Source organism: Dermacentor silvarum, chromosome 4 (assembly GCF_013339745.2).
Source record: "Dermacentor silvarum isolate Dsil-2018 chromosome 4, BIME_Dsil_1.4, whole genome shotgun sequence".
Classification (NCBI taxonomy): Eukaryota; Metazoa; Arthropoda; class Arachnida; order Ixodida; family Ixodidae; genus Dermacentor; species Dermacentor silvarum.
Genome location: NC_051157.2, coordinates 8917822 through 8942085, shown reverse-complemented (window position 1 = coordinate 8942085; position 24264 = coordinate 8917822). Strand labels below are relative to the sequence as shown.

The 24264-nt window shown below is 45.3% G+C and overlaps 1 protein-coding gene and 1 non-coding gene across 2 annotated transcripts in view; one reads left to right on the top strand and one right to left on the bottom strand.

The window, feature by feature from the left end:
- LOC119449407 (F-BAR and double SH3 domains protein 2-like) overlaps positions 1–24264 on the bottom strand; it is a 150726-nt gene that overhangs the window by 81781 nt on the left and 44681 nt on the right. Inside the window, 7 exon segments of the mRNA XM_037712577.2 lie at positions 139–219; positions 1210–1362; positions 4607–4702; positions 8159–8281; positions 9856–9984; positions 15710–15773; positions 23473–23609. Coding sequence (XP_037568505.2) covers positions 139–219; positions 1210–1362; positions 4607–4702; positions 8159–8281; positions 9856–9984; positions 15710–15773; positions 23473–23609 — 783 coding nt within the window.
- LOC119451133 (U2 spliceosomal RNA) lies at positions 21739–21921 on the top strand. The gene has a single exon (XR_005191686.1). It is a non-coding gene; the product is annotated as a U2 spliceosomal RNA (small nuclear RNA).

The following is a 24264-nucleotide window of genomic DNA, read 5'->3' as shown; positions in this document are numbered from 1 at the left end:
AGTACACCGAAAGCGTACGGTTCGTGAAAGTTCGATCGGGTCGAACCTTACACAGTTGACATTAACGAGTAGAAAATACATTTTGCGCAAAGGTAGCCTTGGCGAGTTCGCATTGCGGAATAAGCGCACAAAACTCACCTCTGCTTTGCGGATGCTGTTTCTGATGTCTTCGAGTTTCTGCTCGACGTCCTCCTGTTCACCGGTTGATGCCTCCATGGTCTGTACAGCCAATATAGATCATCGGGCGTTACGAGTTGTTTCACCAAGAATCTGTAGGTTTGCAGTACTCAAGAAGCACGCCACGGAGTATATAGCAGTGACTCCTAATGTTTCTACAGGGTTTTGAAATGTGAAAGACGTACACTTGCCAACGTATATATATATATATATATATATATATATATATATATATATATATATATATATATATATATATCAGCATTTTGCACTAGCTGCCTATGCACTCGGTGAGAGTTACGTACGCGTCGCGCGAACCGTGTAGCCGCAATAAGAAATATATACCATAGAAGCGTACACGATTGGAAGTTTGTCCTTGCAGTACACAAAGTGCAAATGTTTTTAGAGTACTAAGGAGAAAGCGTGTGAGCCTCAATCGTTATGAAAGCCAACGCCAAACAAGAAATAAGTACTCACTGATGGCCCAAATTATTTATCGTTTCTCTTCGGCTGTCACGGCCAGCTCCGGTAGCAATCTTATTCATATGGTTGTGACGGATTGATAATATTGTGTATAGTTCAAAGTTGTCACGCATATTTTATCATGCACCACTTCACTCTCTGATCTAGGGTTGTGACTCGCACGTCTCGTCCTCAACAATATGAAGGCGCACATAGCCCTACAAAGCTTCCAAATTAGCACAGTTCTAACACATGGTAATCACGCGACGACACAGCAGGCCTTGCTGGCTAGGTGATGATGCGTTTGTGTTAACACATTGAATCTTTGCGCTGGTGTTGTGTCTACCACGTTCTCTATACTTACAAAGAACACCATCCCATTCTCAGCAACTATAGTGCAGCAAGACTGCAAAATTGCAGAATGCAAGCCTGAACTGCGCTTTGTCATATAAATGTATAGAACGACCTTCGTAGGCAAACAGAAAGCGTTGTTGGTATTTCAAGCGCTTCTGCATTAGCTCCGCATAATAATGATTTCTTTACTGCAGCGACAATCTGAATCCACTGCACCTTTTCTCCTTTGGCAATCTGGCCGAGCAGCCTGTTGAGCTCCTTGTTGGCGTCACGCAGTGTGCGGCACTCTTTCATGTATGCCGAAGCCCACTTCTTGGCCTCCTTACCCAGGCAGATGTCCGCGTGGTGCTCCGTGCAGATGGTGCGCACCTGCGCCAGACCCGTTCACTCATTCAGAAGGAAAACTACCTATACCGTCCAGCGTAGCCAACGTATTACTAATGATTGCTCACTCGCCTCATCACAGTGAGCCTCTTATGTCCCCTATGCCACTAATGTCCCTTATGTTACGCCCTTAACAGTAAAATAAGTGATAGTGAAAACAGCGGACTCTACCGGCCGGTTCTCACTTAGCTCCTTGGACCATTCATTGCAACGTCGCGCGCCACTTTAAGCGACGCTTTGACGAAAGCTTGCCAATTTATTCGCATTATCACCGTGCATACGTCATTAAATTTTTGCAGCTGCGATGAGGTTACTCTTCTTCGGTCTTCCAAATATCGCGAGAGAGGAGGAATCATCCAGTCCTGCAAGCAGAGCAGATGGATAAAAGGCTACCCGTTTACACGGCACACCATTCACTGAACAAATGATCACGGGGTACTTGTACCCAGAGTCAGCACGGGAGAAAGCTACTGGAGGTTTGTTTCGGTTCTTCAAGACAACTGCACTATGCGCTGTGCGACCGCGTCTTGCCCTGACTCTGAAAACTGGTATGTGTGCGCGCGCCCACGTACCGTCTGTTCTATTTTTTAGGTGCGAAGAACTTTAGGGGCCCGGGCTATTGGCGTCGGCGTCCGTCGTGATCACGCTCCTCACATGTACTCAAAACAGGGTCAAAACAAGTGCATAATTGATCAAAACCTGTTCATAATAAACTAACATGACTCAAAATAATTTAAGAGACAGCATTAATCAAGCATTAAGTGCAGTAACTGGCACAAAACTCGTTAAAATCGGTTCCGAAACGCCAGACTGGTACCATCGCAGCGCAAGAGAGGGCGTCACCACCCCACAAGCGCTCGATTGCTCCTCCTTCCAGCACTACTCCGGCACCAGCGCATCACTGCTTCGCACTTCCCCAAGTTTCACGTCAGTGGAGCTGCATTAGCGCTGGATTTGAACTACACAAGCGTAGAATTTGAGCAGGATTGGAGATAGATTAAGCGTTTGATTTGACCAAGATTTAAGCTGCATTGGAACTGCATTTGAGCTACATTATTCAACTGCACGGAGTTGCCACAAATAGTCCGACCGCAGCCAACGGTTGCGCGCTGCAACCGTTTCGTGCGAGTTTCGCGCAACGCGCCGTTTCGCTTGTCTCTCGTCCATTTGCTGAGGACTTCGAGCCTAATTTTTTTTTTCTTTTTCGTTGGCGCCATTTTCCTTCTTAGCTCGACGCAGCGAACGTTGCATGCTGTGTTTCTTTTTTTCTTGCTTAGCACTAACCTTTATGACTACTTTTCCCTTTGCTGTGAAACCACAAGAGAAGAAGCAATGGTCACGAAAATATTTTCAGGGACACTAGCTGTGTCATCACTGGCACTGGAAATCACTGCACAGTGCAGGTCACTTTATCACACGAAGAAAAGCGCTGTGCGGTAATTTTACGTTCAAAGCTTTGATTAACCATTTCAAGTTCGTTGCAGTTGAGACATACACCCGACCAGGTCCGACGCGAGGCAACTACTGCGTGTCGGTTGTGGCTACGATTTCCCTTCACAAGAGTTCATTCACTAGTCGTGCGAATGTCTCACAGGAATTCCTCTGGTGCGGGGATACCTGTATGCTGTGCGCCGCTGCTTCTATAGGGCCGGTGCCTCAGATTAGGATATCCTATCATCACGCGGTAGAAAGAGAACAGAGCTTTACATTTGGCTTGCCATATCGGAGATATTTCGCCAGTGACAACGTCGAAACTGCGCCACATTGAGACGCCGAGTGCACTTCACTTGCGCTGTCAAGAATGGACGCTCCTGCCTGAACCTCTACAATGAATGAGCAAGTGGAGTTTGTAAAATTTAACAATCCGGAACCTACTGACAATCAAATCTTACGTGCAACTGCGCCTTTTACGTATAGCCTCAGAAAACGAGAAACAATTTTACTGCGTCACCTATGAGTGGACGTTACTTTGAGCAACGCTTATTCCTTCCTAACTGGAATGGCGGACAGTGCTGGCTGCCATACTTGTGGTTGCGAAGAAACGTTCAAGTACTTGTGATGTGATTATACTTTCTTCAAATGTTAAACCTTTTCATTCCCATCGCTCTAAGTTGGTTACGTAATAGTTAGCCTCAGAAAACGAGAAGCAATTTTACTGCGTCACCTATGAGTGGACGTTACTTTGAGCAACGCTTATTCCTTCCTAACTGGAATGGCGGACAGTGCTGGCTGCCATACTTGTGGTTGCGAAGAAACGTTCAAGTACCTGTTATGTGACTATACTTTCTTCAAATGTTAAACCTTTTTATTCCCATCGCTCTAAGTTGGTTACGTAATAGACATTGCAAGAGGGAACATATTTTGCGAATACGACCTCATGCAACTCCTGCGCAGAAAACCCAAAGAGCTCTGCGGCGTTTTAAGTTGAACGGTCTATGCGGCCGCTTGTAACTCGAATCTGTTTAACGTTCGCGGGTGGGCCGTACATGCATTGGCTCTGTCCCCTCTGCGCGTCTTTATGCATTAATTTCTTCACCCAAGTGTGAACAATCTGCCTTCAGATGCTTTGGAAACTGCAAACCGAACGAGTATTGCGATTTTGTTGTTTTCTTTCCTTGTTCACTTCAGACTATTGCTTGAGGTGTAGATGCTGGATCAATTTCGTGGGAGTATTTACATTCACAGTCTTCATTATGCATTTTCTCACAATGTCCAATATTGAATTTATCTATCCGGTCATATACGCATATAAAAACATGTGCTTGCAAAAACTTGAGTCTACTGGCACGAACGCAATAATTTTGCATTACTAACACGCACGCACGCACGCACGCACGCACGCACGCACGCACGCACGCACGCACGCACACACACACACACACACACACACACACACACACACACACACACACACACACGCACGCACGCACGCACGCACGCACGCACGCACGCACGCACGCACGCACACACGCACGCACGCGCCTCGTTAAGTATGGATCACGGACCGTTTGTCTAGAGGTTTTCCTTGGATACTTGCTTTACTTTTGAAACGTGGCAGGTGGGTTCCGCTCAGTAGAGTTTATAGATGTTTTAACGCGATAGCGTTAGCAAGGACCGTTAGCCGACTGCTATCAAAGGTGCAGACTTAGACTTATCGACCTCGTCAAAAATGACTTCCCATGCACAACTGGCGCGACAAAACACAATCGAAAACCGATAAGTTCCACACCTGGTCGTTGTCGCACGGGTCAAAGTCGTACTTAATGGGTTTTCCCAGAACTTGGTTGTCTTGCAGAAAGCACTCCACGGTGTACTGTCGTGTAATCTGCAAAGACATTGAAAAGAAGTGCGTCACCCATACCGATACAGCTCGGCTAATTTTACGCATTGTTTGAAATCCTCAGCTGATATGCCGTTCTTGTTGCAAACATTTTGCGATTTCCCAATGTCCGAAACATTGTAAGAACTCATCGATAACAGTGACCTTGTGTGTTATAAAGCTAGCCTTTATTGTGTATATAGCGTAAATCTTAAGATCAAGCCTCATTAATTCGAGTATATACCGGATGTTCATTTTTAATTTTTACGGAATTTTTAAATATCGCCTGTGGCAGGTAGCACAATTAGCAAAAATTGACTAATGAACTTCTTGGTTAGTTACTTTACAACACCTATTGTAATTTACGAATTCTAGCCGGTGAGTTTTCAAGACGCATCCACTTGAAATAAATTGCCGGATGTGTCGTAATGTAATTAACTAAGGCGTTAATTAGTGAATTTTTGTTAATTATTTTAATATGTGTTTCGATTTCTCATGCTACTAATGTCCGCCGTATCGAATAACCCAGCCCAATAATACGACCTATGCTACCTGCCACAGGCGCTGCCTAAAAATTCCGTAAACCTTAAAAATGAACACCCTGTATATATGCCTCACCCTACGCCAAATAAACCAGCCGTATACTCAATCCTCTTCGAATAAAAAAATAGAAATATGGTTTTTATTATATTTAAGGAAATACATTCTCAAAATATATAAGGTGAGGATAATTTCTTGAACACGTGAAGGCATTTGAATTTCACCAAACGGAGGGAACCGGGCCTGAGAAGTACGTCGCCAGAAGTCGTGTATTTTGGGAATGGTTTCACGATTTCTTTTGTTGTTGGTGGTGTAATAATTGGACATTGTGCTTTCACTAAATGATGATGTTAAACAATGCTTTTTTGTTTTTGTTTTATAACACGAAGTTATAAATGACCAAATTACAGCAGATTTGAGAAATTATTCACAAAAAAGTGGACGAGTAATAAAAGCTGAAACTCCCTTTGTAGAAGTGTCCCTAAAGTGTAATATCGGGTAAAAAATTATCTGCCCGTGGATATAGCATACTTTTCGGATACGATAACAAAGACAATTTAGATTAATAAAGTACCGTTTCTAATCAGATGTGGAAATTGCTTACTTATCGCATTTAGCAAGCGTATGCCGAGATTTCAGTTGGAAACAAGAACCGTAAACTATGCGCTGCACACCTTCTTCCACAGTTAAACACCGTGTGCGGCACTCTGGTTTATATTTCCCGCCAAGACCTTCTTAGAAGTAGAACTGTGAACCCAAAAAATGCAATGGTGGGTCTCAACTTTAGAAATTATATTACTTGATTATGATAAACAAAAAATCAGTTTTATTAAAATTGCTGTACTGATATTTATACGCTTTCTCTGCCATATCAGCTTCTCTTAGCCTTTTTCATGGACCACCTCAGTGTGTTACTAGCGCCTTAAAATAGATTAAAATGCCTCCCCCCCCCCCCCCCCCCCCCCCGACACACACACACAAGCGTTTTCTTAAACATTAGCTTTGATTTTAGAGCCCGTGTGCAATATTCAGGTGCAAATAAAAATCACAGCATATCCACGGGGTGAATGATGATGAGTGGGCGAAGCTCCGGAGGGAATCATCGGATCTCCCGCTTAAGGGGACGCTAGCACAAACGCGTTAGAAACGTGCAGTACTCTCTAGTAAGGGGGAGCGGCCACAGCGTCTTAAGCAGCCATTTACACATGCCGGAACGTGCACCGCGTTTGCCGACGCCATCACATGACTGCTGAGAGAGTATACCCCGTATTCATAAACGCTCCTCGACTTGAACTTGACTTGCCACCGCCTTGGGCAGCGCGTTCGAAACGCGTTGAAGGTAAGGCGGAGAGGCCACAGCGTCTTACACCAGCTTCTTACACGTGCCGTAACGCGCTAGCACAAACGCGTTAGAAACGCGCTAGAAACGCGGCCTTTCGTTAATGTTGGGTATTTATTGCCATCGGGGTGCGTGTGTCTATGTGCGCTTCGTGGCGTAGTGGTTAGCGCCGCGCGTTCGGAAGCGAGGGGTCCCTGGTTCGATTCCGCGCTACGGACACAACTTTCGGAATTTTTTTTTTCATAAAACGCCGGAAGCGTTCTCCGGAAGCCGGCTTCCGGAAACGGAAGCGGAACCGGAAGTGGAACCGGAAGCGGAAGTCGGCTTCCGGTTATACTATACGTATACATATATATGTATATATGGGTATACATACATATACGGACACGCAACGCCATCTATTGAGCAATTCATAAAACTAGACGTGGCTACTTACTACGACGGGGACGAACGGGTGCCGCTATAAGGAGCTTCGCCCCTAAAAAACTTGGGAGGACGCTTAAGCATTAAGCTTAGCTTTTCAGAGTGTAACGCGATAGCATTAAAAGATCTCTGACTGCTTCTCACGCTTCCCGACAACTGCAGCTTAAGGAACCGTAATAGTTACCGGGAAACACTGGCGGCGAACGCTGTGCACGAAGGCGAGCTTTCTGGTAGTAACGAGGCCTCTTGCGTGGGGCTATCCCGGAAATATTCCACAGCCACGCCCGCCCCGTCCCCCCACCAAAAAAATTGCATAATTTTCAGGTTTCCGTTTTTGTTTCGTACTTTTAATATTTCAGTCTGAGAACATTTAACAGAAAAGGCATGCGCTGTGGGTGTTTTGTTTCATGAAATTTGTTTGTGGATTGTCATTGTCAAAATTCCGAGGAATAGCTTTGCCAAGAATGCAAGACAAGGTATGAACAGCATTAATGATAGAATGGTGTGACATACCTAAATATATTTGGAGGGCCTGCGTGGTTAGGGATGATTTTCTCGGCCGCGGGCGCCAAAGCCGACGCCGACACCGACGCCGGATTTTCTGTGACATGGGGCCCTTAACGCTATCGAGTTAAAATTGCACTGATAGTACACTTTAGGGAAACTTCTATAAAAGGAGTTTAAGCTTCTCTTACCGGACTCTTCTCGGGAATAATTTCTCAATATTGCTGTAACTTAGCCATTTATAAATTCATGTTAAAGGAAGAAAAGAAGATATTCTTAAAGATCATTTTTGAGAAAGCACAATGTGCAGATTACAAAAACGCAGGTCTTGAAAGACTGCGAAACACTCCATTTTGGCAACTTTTTCCTTCAGACTGATTTCGCGCCCTTTGGCGAAATTCAAATGGCCCTTCGGTGTCCGAAATATCATCCTCGGCAACGTATTTCAAAAATGCATTTATTCTTTATTCTTTATTCAAACAAAACTCGCAGCGCCTTATTTCCTTAGGCGAAGTAAAAGTACATCATTATATTATTAAAAATTAAAAAATTGGAGAGGCCCAAATTTTGATCTGCGATTTTTCTGTATTTACAATCACTTTTTAACAGCTTGGATAATGCGTGCTCTATGTGCGGGTGGCTGCGCAATCACTCACGTGACTGGCGTCTTCTAGAATCCTGGAGAATGACGAGTTGCAAGCCGCGACGGTGAGCAGCTCGGTCCGACTCATGAGTTGGATGTAGTCTTTGACTTTCTCCGAGACATCACAATCTAGAGACTGGGCCGCAAAGAGGTAAAGAAGAAAGAAAGAAAGAAAAGAGCTGCAGAAAATACCCGGTTTAAGGATGACAGTATTCCTTGCACGATCGTGGTAAACGGCGGACACTTTCACGCAGGGTCATCGGCTGTTTTAGGAACAACACAAGCACAATGACTTCAAGCAAGAAGACGAACAGAAGAGGGGAAACGCAACAGTCATAAGGATTAACTTGTGCTTTAGTTTCTCCCTACATGTTCCATTAAGCTTTCGAAATGTTGAGTACCGATATCACGTTGTACTTTAAACAGCTTTGCATGCAACACTTTTACCAGTAACTTGACGTTTAATTTACTCGCTTGATTTGTAAACAATAAATATAACCACAAGAAATGAGCACAGCAGAGTGACAGCTGTAAAAAAAAAAGGGGGGGGGGGAGGGGGGTGTCGCCAGGAGAGTGCGACCATCTGTCATACAGGAAGGATGAGGTAGAAAAAATAAAATAGGAAGAAGAGAGAAGGAAACACTACAAAAAAAATTGTTGGGATGTGAAGCAAAGACCAAGAATGATGACACGGTGCGGCAAACGTTCACGCGGTAAATAAGCCTGCATTGAATATTTCACGCGGCTTTTAAATTGCTGTTTTCATGTGTTCTTTCTATTTTCCACCCATAATATGCAAATGCACAATTTTGCTCTTAGGTTGACTTAGAAGATGCAACGACCTGGTCAAACACCTCGGCAGTAGGGCACGCCATCGCAGCATGCTCTTCACAGACGGGGTAGTCCAGCTCTTCTTAAGCCGCCAAAACGACAGGGTATTGGCGGGAAGCCTCAAATAAGCCAACGTCAGTGTAAGGGTTGCCTCAAGAGTTTCTCGCCCTCAGTCAGTGAAAGTTTTGGGGGCAATAGCTTCTGATAGAAATATGCCGCTGGTTTTCTTGGAGCAGGGAGCGAAATTAAACAGCGCAAAACTATCTGTTAGATGTCCTGAGGAAGGAGCTCCTTTCTTGGGCGAATCACACTTCGGAAACCGTCAGTGGACGCATCAGCGGGATTCCGCTCCTGCTCACAAAGCGAAAGTGGTGCAACAATGGTGCAGGGGAAACTTCTCTGACTCCGCTTTAGGATGGCTCTCAAACAGCCTGGGTCTAAATGCTCTTGACTATTCAGTCCGGTGGGTTTTAAGAGGCGCTGCCTGCTCTGCTCCTCACCGCAATTTGGCTTCTTTTCATCGGGCGTTAAAAAAAGCATGCAGTGAATTTAAACGAAGACTACATCCGTGCCGCCATCGATGCATTTCGAAGCGACGCAAAGCTTGCATTGGAGCAATAAGTGAACCTGTCGAAAAGTATATTTGGATTTATGTATTTAGATTACATAGAAATAATTTTGTTACAGTGCATACCAACCATATTTATGGCGTTTCAGTTGAGTGCGAAAACATTTGCCGCACCCTGCATATATATCTTTAAAAAAATAGGACATGTTTAAATAATATACCAGTTACATAATATAACAGTTATATTGTAGGTACAGGCAACATCGCACAAGTTCTGCATAGCATACAGGTATTGGAGCGAGAATTCGCACCTGAAGAGTGTCGGGAAGGTCAGTCTCGTAAAACCTGGACTGGTGCGCGTTGGCCGCCACCAGGGCGAGAATGTAGTCGTTGCGGGCTTTTGTCGACTGGATGTCGCACGCTTCCCTCCTGGAGGAGAACTGCGTGGCAAAGGAGTGATTGCAGCGGGTGAGAAGGCACATCGTAACAAGGCACGAGTGCAAAACGCTGATTTCATTTGGATTTAATTATTTTATTTACTTATTTAATACTGCGGACTCCAGGTCGAAGCAGGGTGGACAATGCAAATACAAACAAAGCAGCAAAAAACAGCAATAAAGGAACAAGACCAATGCAGGCTCAAAAATGTTAATTCGCAGACTGATTACTTGCTTCAGTAAGGCAATTCCATTAATGAATGGTCCTTGGGAAATAAGAAAATTTAAACAGGTCAGTATGAGCAAAATATGGCGTTAGCCAGTTTTCTTGGTGGTGTCGGGTGGGGCTGCTAGTCAAGGGTGATAATTACGGTGATATATCTAAAGCTAGTTCGTTATTCAAAAGTTGGGAAAGAAATTCTAATCAATATTTTTGCCTTCGCGCCTGTAATAGTAGTATGTCATCTTCCAATTCTATGTTTCTTTCTCCTCCTTTCTAAAGAGTAGACAGGCGTTGTGCCTCTTCCGGTGGCAGTCGCCAGCCTGCTCTTCGCTTTCCCTTTCCTGTCAAATGTATATGTTTTCAAAGCAAATAATAATAATAATAATAATAATAATAATAATAATAATAATAATAATAATAATAATAATAATAATAATAATAATAATAATAATAATAATTAGCCTGCAATAAATTAGAGGGTGAGTCCAACGCGTAAAATTTGCTAAATATAAACCTTACAGCCTTTCTCTGAATTCGTTCAAGACCGTCAATGTTACGTTTAGTATAAGGGTACCATATAATGCATGCATATTCTAGTTTTGGTCCCACATGAGCACTTTAGCAGAAGAGTTTAACATCAGTCGGAGCAGTTTTAAGTTTATGTTTCAGGACACATAGCTTGCCGAAGGCAGACGAGCAAGCATGATCAATATGAAGACTCCAAGATAGGTTCGAAGTAAACGTGACACCGAGATATTTGTAGCAACTTACTTATTGTAATGGTAAAGAACCTAATAAGTAAGTATCCTAATGAACACAGTAGAAACAGCTTCCGCAAGTTCTGTGGTGCTTTCCTGTTCCCTTACTGTGAACGTGTAAATTCTGAATTCCTTGCTGCTGAACTAGCAGCCGTCAGTGTGCGTCCTTCGATGAAAACCGCCGTGAGCTTGAAAGAGTTGTTCTGCTCTTTGCGTCAGCAGTCCCACCGCTCACCCTATAGGGCCATTCATTCACACCGGCGACTCGCAGAGATCGTGCGACAAGGTTGGTCTGATCGCGACCGGTCGCATATAGCCCCAAATGTTCGCTTCGGCCCAAAAAAGACTGTTTTGGGTCAGTCGCTGACTGATAAATTTCGCAGTCACGCGACTGCAGTCGCAAAGGTGCTCAACCAATCAGCGGCGCTTGAGCAGCACGCTGGTATATGCGCTGATGGCGATGCCAGCAGACGCGAACGGCGCCAGTCGCGAAACATGTCGGCGTGGCGACGGGCAGGACGCGCCAGCCGTTGTAAACATTGGTCGCTGCGAGTCGTTCCTTCACAGTCGGTCACGATTGGTCGCGCGACTTCTGTCAATCACCGGTATGAATGAGCCCTAAGTTCGATCATGTGCCGGTTTGCCAAAGAATTCACTAAAGTTGTCGTTCTTTTTGTGAAACTTTCCGGCCCTCTATCGCAGCCTACCGCAACATAAAAATAAAATCCATCCCAGTTACCACGCGCAAGCTAATCGCATCTTATTCTATTAATTTATTTAATTGTCCCTATCACCCTCAATATCGGTTCGTCTGTTCTAACTTGGCTGCCGCAGGCGTTTACTTTATTTCCAATCTATCTATTTTCTTATGGAACGGGAGCATCTCAAGCTACACGGGCTCGAAACTCATTTCGAGCCCGCTCAGAGCTTGTCTCGCTAAAGAAAGGAAGGTGACTTATCATTGGTGAAAAGTGCGATTGAAGATTTAACTTCAACTCAATTTCTTTCTAGCCCTAATTGCGACGCAAACATGACGTTGTGGCACCACAAATTTATATGTGCCTTTGCCCATTTCAATTTCTTTTCTCTAGGAAAAGGCAAATATTGCCGGGGAGGCCGATGCAATTTGATTATTTTTTGAGAATCAACGAACCACTGACGCCGAGTCGTCGCATTCGCAATTAACGTCGTCTGAAGTGATTTGGGAATAAGGAAACAATTTGATACTAACTGTTGGATGCCATTCGTACAATATAAACTGGCTATCAAACGCGGGCAACAGTCGGAGAGCTTTCTCGAGTCTCACTTATAGATAATCCACTCGGTGCGTATTAGGAAACATCTTGAATGTATCCAATGTCGGCGTCTTCAGTGGTGTTAAGTTATAGGCTAAGTAGGAGGTTGTGAACGCCAAATAGAGAGCTACGCAGTCGGTTGTAGGACTGGAAGAATGTCACAGCAGCACTAATCACGCGCTTCCTCATGCCAAATGGTGGTGGTGTCATTACTGCTTGCATCCCAGGTAAAATGCTATGCAGGTAAAATGGCCTTTGCGTTAGAGAAATAGGCCACCATATTTTGACTATCGGTACGTGGAAATCACTGCCGGCGCACTATAACAAATACTTTCTAGAAGGAATCCTATTGCCATTAAAAGCACGGTACGCGGCGCAATACATTGCAAGTTATTGCAATAAAAAAAGAAGTGCGAGTAGACAACGTAGCATTTGTGAAATAAGCAGCTAAAGCATTTGTGCCATGGAAAACTACACAAAAGTAAACTACTGCGTAATCAGACCAATAGTGCTTAATCCGTGGGATCCTTACGTGACCATTCTGTGAAAGAAATAAGCAAAGACATCGCGAAGCAAATCTCTTAGCACAAGTACAAAGGGCTCACTCGCAGAAACAACCGAATCATGCTCACACTCGGCGCTTTCATACGATTTTAGTTGCTTGACTGGACTGTAAAAATTTTATTTAGGTCCTGCAGGACGCGCTTAGGGCGTAGCGGGCGTCTCCCTCGTAGGGACGCTTGAAAACAAGCTTTTAAAAACTATTACACCTAGATGACGTCTATAACCCTTTTTCTACCGCGAAAGCTGATGAAAATTGTGCAAAATTTGCCAGAATTTATTTTTTCGCTCAGTTAATAGAGTTATTTTTTTCTGAAGAAAACGTCCCCACTTTTTTCAATTCAGTAAGACTGCTTCACTTCCAAGGCTGCGTGAAATAAGAGTTTGAAGAGGGCTTCTCTGCGCGACTTTGCGGTCTTGCGGCAGTGCACCTTGCGGAGTTGAATACACTTTTAAAAATTATTAAGAAAGAAAAATAATCTAAGCGATTCAAAACACATCTTCATGAATTGTGGCTACTCTTCCTGGGACCATGGCCTATGCATTCTTGCATGCGAACTGCCACAAAAGCCTTTCTCAACTTCTTGAAGAAGACTGGTCTGTATGAGCGCCTGTGACAGTGGACATTCCTCTGCGACTGACTCTGTGAATGACTGTCTTTATTATTTTTATTCTCGCTCCTCCTTATCTATTCTTCCGCTTTCCCCTTTCCCAAGCGTAGAGTAGCCAACCGGGCACGTCCTTGGTTGATCTCCCTACCTTTCCCTTCCCGTTTCTCTCTCTCTTCCGAAGCTCCAAAGGCGCAGTTAGTAGGTGGGGGAACCATTCACGGGAAGCAGCAAGAGACTCCGGCCCATTCACACGATCATTGTTCGTCCAAGTCCTCAGAGTACAACACATCACGTTCTGGTTCCGAGCAAAATTCCACAGAGCTGCCTTCTGACGAGGAATTGTCAAAGTACTCGTATTCCCTTTCGCACGAAATTGTATTCCCATGCAGCAAGAAAGCAGCCATGCGTACCGCGCAGGCGTCAGAGGGGGCGGCAATCAAGAGAAAGGCGAGACACAATGGCCCAACGTGGACGTGTGGCCATATGATGTCGACAACTAGGCGAAATTTGCCGACTAGAGTCGTCCTCGGTTCGCTTTGTGGCATTCTTGTTCGTCACTGCTATACTCGTCAGCGGTGGAGAAAGGGTTAAGGCAGAATACGACTGCGAAGATATGAAGTCGCCGTACTCACACAATACCGGGTAAAAAATAAACTAGACTGTGCTGCACGTGCTCTTTTGGTCACAAATAATCCTGTCTACTTTTTAAAACTCTAATCCTTGTTTGCTCCTACGGAACATCTCAGTTAGAAACTATACTTTAACGTGTCTATATAGTACACTATATGTACACAGCACCCACATATACTGTATGAGATAATAAAGCTGTTAAAAAAAGATATTTCTATAGCATCAAGGAAAGCTTCGCGTACCAGCATGTTTTTTTATCTTTATCGAATGTCGGCCCTTCACATTATCAATGCTTTGATACTGAGATGAGATATGAGCATGCTCAAAAGAAAATATGAATTTGGTTTGTCTTAAGCGAGACACACGCGGCACGTTTGACACGGTTCTGCAGGATCAGTGTTTTTTCCTGCGAAAGTCGCCACCTTGAAGTTCAAGACATCACACCAGACGACATCGACAGCCGCGGAGCTTGCTGCTCTTCGTAGCGCACTTCGCATAATTCGTGAGGAACCACTTAACAAATAGAGTGTTTTCAGTGACTCCAAGGCAGCGCTACATTGCTTGCTTTCCGCCTTACACCGTGGACCCTACGAACAACTAGTCCTCGAAATCCGAGAGTTCCTTCATTGCCTCGTCGAGCAAGGACACGACGTCACTTTTCAGTGGCTCCCTAGCCACTGTGGCGTAATAGGCAACGAATATGCTGATGAAGCTGCTCGATCTGCTCATGAAGACGGCGCACAGGAACCAATCGCACTGTCAAGAACAGATGCAGCAGCGAAACTTCGAGTGCTTGCAAACGATGCCACACAATCGTTGTGGAACACACCTAGTTTGCAACACACACGTCTGCATCGACTGGACCCCTGTCTTCGACTTCGACCTCCACCTGGACTATCCCAACCCGAAACAACAGTACTTTGCCGATTGTGGCTTGGTGTCGCATTTACAAAGTCGTTTGCTTTCCGCATTGGATGGGAGGATAGTGCTGCGTGTGACCACTGCGGCGACGAGGAAACAATCGAGCACGTACTTTGTCACTGTCCCCAATACAGCGCACATAGGCAGTCATTCGCGACCGCGCTGGCGCGTCTTGACGACCGGCCGCTTTCGGAGCAGACAGTCCTGGAACGCCGGCCTATACAGTCGTCACACAACGAGTCAGTCAAGGCACTCTTAAAGTTTTTGCGATCGAGTGGACTATCTGACAGACTATAGTTCTCACAGACGCTTCCAACCTCCTCTTTTTTTTTTTAGTTCCTTGAATTTTTTTGTGACTGCTTTTTCTCTTCCCTATTCTTTCCGCCTTTCATTTCCCCTTCCCCTTCCCCCAGTGCAGGGTAACAAACCAAAATATTTTCCGGTTAACCTCCCTGCCTTTTTCCACCACGTTTCTCTCTCTCTCTTAGGACGATAGCAAGAATAAAGCTCAAGTAATGTTATCGATGCTAAGAGCCGTGATATTAAACAAGGCTGTCAGATCAGCAGCAGGAAGGCTCGGAATTCATTTACTATTAGTTAAAGACACCTAATCTAATCATCCTGTGTCTGGCGCAGCATAGCCGTAGCCGCTTTTGCGCCAATAAATCCAACTTAACTAACTAACTAACTAACTAACCTAATCTAATCTGAGCTTAGTAAAATACTTACTTTTTGGCTGTTCTTTTGTAGAGAAGTGATCGACTGAAATATTCGACCTTTCTTCTTTTTTAGCCTGCGGGAGAAAAAGACAGAAAAAATACCGAGATTTATTTTCACGCATAGCGATAGTGTATAGAATGTTAAAAGAAGCTGCACTTAGCGGGCGTGACTTTGGCCACAGGGACAGTCTGATCGACGCGTGCCACCGCATGAACAGGCATCGGAGTTACTTTCACAATGTATTCTCGTGTGGCAGTGATGGTCAATAACACAGTAGAAAAACTGTGAATAACGAAACTAACTTTTTGTTGGGCGAACTTGCGCCCGCAAAACAAGCGACACTCGAAGCACGACGATAGCGGCGAACACAGTCGGCGGTCATCGAAAATCTGATCTGCCAGTCAAGCGCGTCGGCTTTTATACACGAGTCATCGAAGGCTGCAGAGTAATTGCTGGTGCCCGCGTGTCTTCCACAAAGTACTACACAATTCGCGTCGCTCACACAATCAGATTGCACGTCCTGCGCCGAGCGATAAGATTTAACATTTGTTAGCCGGTGAAAAGCGGTCACCGGTGAAAGATAAACAAGTACACGTGTCAATTATTATTATTATAAAGCTTCGAAGGCATGACGGTAGTCACTCCAAACTCACTTCTCAGCAAAACTAATGTAGTTGTAGTAACATTTGGTTATTAGGAGATTATTGTACTATAATTTTGTTGTAATATTTGATTATTAAGAGCTGATTTTTTAATAATTCATGCAATTACTATAGTACTTCTAACTCAGCATGAGCTCTGTAGAAGTTGTGCACATGACGACTTATTGTTTGTACGTTGCACACAGTTGTTTTGAATCTGATTAAACTTTATTTAGCATTTCTCGTACGAAACAAAAGAAATATGCTAGGATATAAAACAAAGTTATCATATTACCAGTTTGACGAGGTTCGCACGCCTCATTTTATGATCTATTCACGAGTGACTTTTTCGTCAAGCTATCCTGATCTAACCTGACATCCGAACTTTTAATTCTACTGCCCTCCTTTCGCTATAGTTAACACCTGCCCAGCTAAACATTGTTTACTTTTTCTGCTGTACTTCGTGACGGCTAAATAGCAAGCAGAAAAAAAGAACCAACCGGTGCCCGTCGTTAGTAGAGCAAGAAATATTTGTACCTGGAGGCAGCGATAGTTTTAAGCAAGAAATTCAGCTTATCAACGTCTCGAAATGTCGAACCATCAGCCACTGGGTGTTTTTAAAGGAGAGTAGTGGAATTACTGACATCAATAACGCTCCTGAAATGCAGGGGGCGGATGTTGACGGGGGCGTGCTTGAACAGAGAGACATAGTGTACCTCTCTCTGGATGTTGACTTTTGGTCATCTAGCGTAGCCACTACGACGTTAATCACTTTTCGCAAAATAAATTCATAAGCAAGAATGTCTCCAGCTTCTCCCGCGTCACTCCATCTAGAATTCTCAGATCCCAGTTCCAGCCGACGTCGGACCGAATTGCTTTAAAAGTGCTAGTGCTTTTTTTTTTAATACGGGACTAATTGAAAAACGATAGAACGTGCGAACTGATGAGTTCCTTTTTTTTAAATCTTCCCTTGTTTTCTTACCTTTTCTGCCCTCACCCCATCCCCCTGTGCAGAGTAGCCAACCAGACACTTAATCTGGTTAACCTCTCTGCCTTTCACCTCTTGTTTACCCTCCCGTGTCACTCTAATACGCACCGCACAGTTTTCTTCATTGTTTTGTGGAAAACGAACGCAGATTGTGAACTATTCATATCAGAGTTTTCTGTTTACGTAAGTGGACGATACCATTACTAGTCTAAATATTTTTTTAATCTTGTGCACTGAACTAACATTATAACGCGCAAAAAATGCCTGCGTGTAACGAAAACAACAATTTTTTTTATTTAAATTAAAATTTCTGCAGCGTATAGAGCTCCACCACGAGTCAATAGCAGGCTAAGGCAGTGAGCTCCACAGATTGTGCGACCCATCTTTCACGACATACAATTATATAAGAGCACCTAGCGAGGCTTATTATCAGTCCACGAGAAATACGGAACTGCAGGTCTGAATTTCTTATTTGCCGAATGCTTAGCAAATTCTTTTACCGGCTTTGTAACGAAGTTACGATGGTGCACATGAGAGAGAGAGAGAAAAAAAAAGAGAAGGGAAAGGTAGGGAGGTTAACCAAGGACGTGCCCGGTTGGCTACCCTACGCTTGGGGATAGGGAAAGGGGAAGAATAGATAAAAAGGAGCGAGAAAAAAATAATAAAGAGTCAGTCATTCACAGAGTCAGTCGCAGAGGAAGGCCCACTGTCACAAGCGCTCATACAGTCCAGTAGCCTTCAAAAAGTGCAGAAGAGCTTTTGTGGCCTTTCGCATGCAAGAATGCATAGGCCATGGTCCCAGGATCTTTTCCTCTGAGAGCACTCTATTATCTAATAGGCTGAGTTGAGCTTATAGAGTACGTCATTGAGCGTCAAAGGATGGGCAATGACACAGAAGGTGCTCTAGAGTCTCATCGCACCCGCACAAGTTGCACGTCGCACTGTTAGCCATTCCTATTAGGAATGAATAGGAATTTGTAAATGCGACGCCCAACCACACGCGACACAGTAAAGTTGTTTCCCGACGGGAGAGTCTAGGTGGCAGTCGCAAGTTAGGATCCAGAGAGTGCAAGCGCGAGTTGATGAAACCCGGTGAATTCCATCTTAAAAGTGTGATGTGGCGAGCAAGTGATTGAAGTTGCCTAGCAGCATCCGTTCTTGAGAACGGTATAGGTACCCGGTGATGTTTTTGATGAACCGAGCGAGCAGCTTCATTTGGCGCTGTCGTTGCCGACAATTCCGCAGTGGCTCGGCAACCACTGACATCCGATGTCGTGTCCTTTCTCGAGCGCATGGTGATGAGCTTGCCTTATTTCGTACACTAGCTGCCTGTGCAACCCATGACGTAGGGGCAAACTGCAGAGTTTGCAGGGCTGCTTTCGAATCGCAGAAAATGGCCCAACGGTTTGGTGGCTGCTGGAGCACGCATTTGAGTGCACCTTGAAGAGCCGCAAGTTCTGCTGCTGTCGACGTGGTGTTGTGAGAGTATTTATATTGCAAAGAGACGGCCTCCGATGAAACAACCACTGCTCCGGTAGAGCTGTTGTAATTGGAAGCATCCATGTAAATATGTATTCGGTCAAAATAAGACTCGTGTAGGGGAAGCAGAGACAACTTCTTCAGAGCTAACGGTGACAAGTCTGACTTCTTGGCAATCCCAGGAACTGAGAGGCACAGGTGAATTTGCAAGAGACACCACAATGCCGATGTTGGGCGTTTTGCAGGCTTGAAGCCAGATGGTATCGACTCATGTTGTCTCGTCACAATACTACAGAATATAGCCTGTGGTCGTCGCGCTGGCAAACTGGCTAAATGGCAGCCGTTAAAGGTGTCGAATATGCGCTCATAGCGTCTCAACGACGATATGGATGGTGATCGGATGCTCCTGTGCAATGGCAATCGTCGCAACTGTCGAAGAACGTCTCGGGAGGCCAAGACATGTCCGAACTGCTCAGACTTGTACGATCTGTAGTGCAAGGAGATTCTTCTTGCATGTGTTGGACAAGACTGGAACACTGTATCGAAGAAATCCGAGAAATAGTGCCGTGTATAGCTGTAACATGAAGCGCACGGATGGTCCCCATTATTTTCCAGCTATGAACTTGACATATTCTCAAGACAAATGAGTATTTATTCATGTAGGAGACATGGGGACTCCAGGTGAGGTCACGATCCACAATAATGCCTAAGAACCTGTGAGTTTTCTTATATGCAATTGACTGGCCCTCGATGCAAACCGGGTAGAAAGACACAGGTTTTCATGTAAATGCCACTAGAGCACATTTTTCCGTAGATATTGTCAGACCTTTTCGGCGAAGATATGCCGCTGTCACGGTTGCCGCTTTCTGCATTCTGGCGCACACTTGTGACCGTGTCATGCCAGACGCCCCGATGCAAATATCATCGGCGTAGAGCGAGACATTAACTGTCTGTGGTAGCGTTTCGGTGAGCCCCACTAGAACGAGGTTGAAAAGAGTCGAACCCAACACTCCGCCTTGTGAGACACCACGACTGGAAATATATCTATTTGTCCGGCCATCTTCTGTAAGAACAAACACCGATCTTCTTGAGAGATATCTCCTAATCCATCCAAAGACGTGGCCTCCAAGTTCAGCAGCCTCAATAGCTTGGAGACTGACTTCATGGGTTACGTTGTCGTAGGCACCTTTTACGTCTAAAAAGAGTGCCACAGAGAGACGCTTCATAGCTTTTCGTTGCTGCACGGAGGTCACAAGATCAATGACGTTGTCAATTGAAGACCATCCACGTCGAAAACCAGCCATAGCATCAGAGAGAGAGAGAGAGATACGAAGAGGGAAAGGTAGGGAGGTTAACCAAGGACGTGCCCGGTTGGCTACCCTACACTTGGGGAGGGTAGCATCAGGGTAGATGTTATAGTATTCAATGTACCATTCTAAACGTGTCAGTAACATCCTCTCCATGACCTTGCCGATGCGACTCGCAAGTGCAATCGGTCGGTACGATGTAAGGTCCAGAGGAGACATTCCAGGTCTCAGTAAAGGCACCAATCAGCTACACTTCCACTCGTCGCGGACTATGCCGTCATGCCAACAACGCAAGCATTGTACTGTTGAACTTAGGTGCCTAAAGGCAGCGTAGGTCACCCCATCGGGACCGGGTGATGACGACCTCCTGTACGTAGCCAAAGCCGCTTGCATTTCTTCCATAGCGAAAGGCACTTGCATACTTTGATCTCTCGCGACAGGGACGCCATGAAGCGAGAGGTCCCTCAGTAGAACGACGTTACCAGTAATCTTTGCACAAAAATCACCAGCGACTTCAAGCTCTGGTCGACTTTGATGTAGAGCGAGTGCTGCGAATAGACGACGTTGTTGTGGAAGTGATCGAAGACCCTGTAGAGTGCTCCACACGGGGGATAACGGCTTGCGAGGGTCCAGGGAATCGCAGAAGCTCTTCCATCATTGGTCCTGAAGTTTGTTGATCTCGCGCTGATCTTTCTTCTGAATGCGTCGGGCTTCCCTCAAGTCATAAACGGACTTAGTACGCCTATATTGTCTCTCGGCCCGCCGGCAGATCGCACGAAGCCTCTCCAGTTCTTGGTCGAAATCTGTGCGTCTTGTCGATGTTGTATACGTCCGCGTAGAAGCCTGCAGCGCTTGTATGATCATGTCTTCAAGGGACTCGGGATGTTCATGTCTGCACCTAGGGAGCTGTTTGAGGCATTTAAGATAAAAACTACTCGTGGGTGCGTAAGCGAACCTTCAGTGTCACTAGCCGATTGCGAGATAGGGTTTTTATATGCTACTTTGTGACATCAACTTATCCATGGTTGGATGTCCAATCAGATGTATTCATGTTCCTCTGTATATATGCCATTTTCACCCATTAAACACTCAGTTGCGAGTCTGCGCCCATCTTGTCTGCCTCGCCTTTGTCTGTGTGGGTTAGCGCAGTTAAAAACGTTTACCATGCCATAATACAAGCTTCGCTTGAAAAATTCAGTGCCATTCATCTCTGTGGAGGCGGATGACCCGCGAGGCTGTGTGTGTGGTGATTGACCGTTGCTCTGATGAAACGTTCCAAGTTTGCAGGATCGGGATCACAGGGACGGTTCGCATTTCTTTTCGCCTCGCGGTCCTGGCGGGCAGCACGCTTGCGCTTGGCGTCCGCGGCCCGCTCATCGTCAACGGTCCCCTACCGCTGCCGCCGCGCCCATTCCCTTTTCTGTTCACGCCATCGTTCTTGGTAGGCACGCTGTTCTTCTTCAGACCGTACAACACGCGGCCTAGCCATTTAACAGTCAGAGCAGAACTGAGGAAAGGAGCCTACGTAGAGCATATGATGTCAGGAGACAGAAAGCACTCAGATTGGCAGGCACTAGTTTGAATACGCGAGATGGCGTACACGTATACGGTGCGAACGTAGACATGGCCGACGTGAGTCAAAATGTAGTATCTGTTCTTATCAGCTTTAGATGTGATATGGGTTGTATTTGGACCCAACATATTAAACCTATTTTTGCAAGTTAGCGGAGTGTTTGAAGCTTGCGTCACCTCCACCACGGGTCGGCCCGGTATTGCACTATCTTCGGGATTTTTGGTCTACGGACATCGATCCACTGGAAACTAGCCATATCCAGCTTTGATTTAAAACGTTTATTATGCGCAAAAGAATCCGTTCTCCCCGGAAGCGCCGAGTAGCCAGGGCCAAAGCGATCAAAGGGCAGCCATCTTCTACTCCTCTCGAAACGGGGCAGTTTCCGGCTATTTCGAAAAAAAACAAAAACAAATTTTGTTTGGAATATTTATGCATCTTTAATGCGTGCACGTCACTTTGACGTGGACAGTTTTCACGTTTTTGTGACGTCGCGTGACAGACAAGCGAAGTGAACACAGCCTCCAAAAATTTGAACAATTTCGGTGGGCTAATGGCAGAAAAGGCGTGGAATCGGACAAAATTAGTTTTCTCTTCGTTCTACTCATGCATAATCAGTGGGTACAAGTCATATCAGATGGGGGAGCTTTCGCGGTTTTTCTAATTTCGCATGACAGGCAGGCGAAATGCGTTTGTCCCAAAAACCTTTTGACCAGTCGTGGAGGGCTTATTGCCGAAATGGAATAGAAACAGTTTGGAATAGTTTTACGTTACAGCACTCCAGGTTGTTGGCTGCTCATCCTGAATTGTGGTCCTCATTTGCGTATGGTTGAGAGAAGAATTCGCTACGTTCTTATTTAGTCCCGCTTGTCTCGTGTCCTTAACCTTTATGTGGCCCCAGTGGAAATGTCCACCAATCCATTCTGTGGAGGTGCGTCATGCCGGAATGGTCGAAGTTCATTGTAAGCCGAGTGCGTATGCGAAGGTGCATTATTTGGTCACAAAAACAGGTTACTCGGTTAGCTAATGCACAGCCCGAGTACAATGTGAGCGCAGAGCATCCGGCCAAAGAGCGCTCGAGGAGAGCTCTTGACCGTATCTCCACGTCAAAAGGCCCTGTCTGAGCTCAACAGTGGACTCTGCCGGCCAACGTGGCCGGTATATATATATTACTAAAAAAGAAGACAATTGCCAATATAAAAATTATGGAGACCCAACGCACATTTTGGAATCTATGTGAAGCGAAGCTTTCGTGAAGCGGTTTGTGAAATGCTATGCAACTTTTCATTTCATTCCTGCTTCTTTTGCGTAAACTGACGCGCGCGTGTGTGCTTTATCGCACCCGTCCTACGCAATGCGGCGATCATCTCAAAAGTTGGCGTTGGCACGATAGAAGTGCACGTGTCATTGCGGCTTTAAAGTTAGAGCATCAGACTGCTGTGCTGGGCAAGCGAGGTTCCAGTCCACCACCGGGTGAAAATTTGTTTTTTGTATGAGCTATTCGGGAAGACAGCAGCAGCCACAGTCAGGAAAGTCCGGGAGGGTTCGCGAAGAACGCTTCGCTTTAAAACACCACTTATTACAGTCCCCCATGCACAGTGACGCCTGCGTCTCCATAAAGAGTTCTTTGGAACACTGCTGCACTTGGACGCGTAGCGTCGACACGGTTTCACATAAACTGACGCGAGATACCATGCTCAGCACAAAGTATAACCCGAATACACCCCACTGACTGATTCTCACTCAGCGCTCTGCAGCGCCCGTAGTAATCAAGTCTCGTCGCTCACTTTTCCTCGGCGTCGTGTGCCTTGTCCCGTGCCTCGTGCGCCATGTGCTCTTCCTCGAAGTACAGCTTCTTGGTCTTGTCCACCTCCTGGACGCACTGCTGCACTTCATCCTGGATTCGGCGCAGGTTGTCGAAGCACTGCGCACAAAATGGCACTCACTCACCCACATATCCGGAGACGGAAGAAACAACAAAAATATGCCGCGATATCTGGTGCTCTTCTAGGGGCCCCTGCAGGTGCACACTGTGGAAGCAGCGTGATACTGATTTCACTCACCACTGAAACACTTTATTATTTAAAAATTAGGGCTGACACGAAGATTATCAGTGAAAAGAATTAGGCTTTACATGTCGCGTTGCAAGTGATTGAGTCGTCGCCATAAACATTCTTGAAAGTAGTATTTTGAAATATATCTACTTATGTTTTCTAAACGATAACGGTGGCGTAATTCGGTTATTGATTTGAGCAGCTGTTACTAACATGCTTATGCTGAGCAAAAACGACTCAGCCGATAAAAAGTAGGGTGGACACGAGTGCTGTTTATTTAACTGCAAACTTGCTGATAAAGTGTGAAGATGTTATGCAGCGCAAGAGACACGCGCACAAAAAAAAAAAAGAAAAAGCAGGAGGAAACCATGGCATATTGCAACAGCCGTGAGAAAAGCAGCTGTGATGAGGAACAGACATCGTGGTGAAAAATTGAGAAAGGCAAACCGGACCTTTGTCAAGCAGATGGTTGGCTTGCTTGCCCTTGAATTCGAATTCTTTTCTATATAGAAAACTTGCGCAATC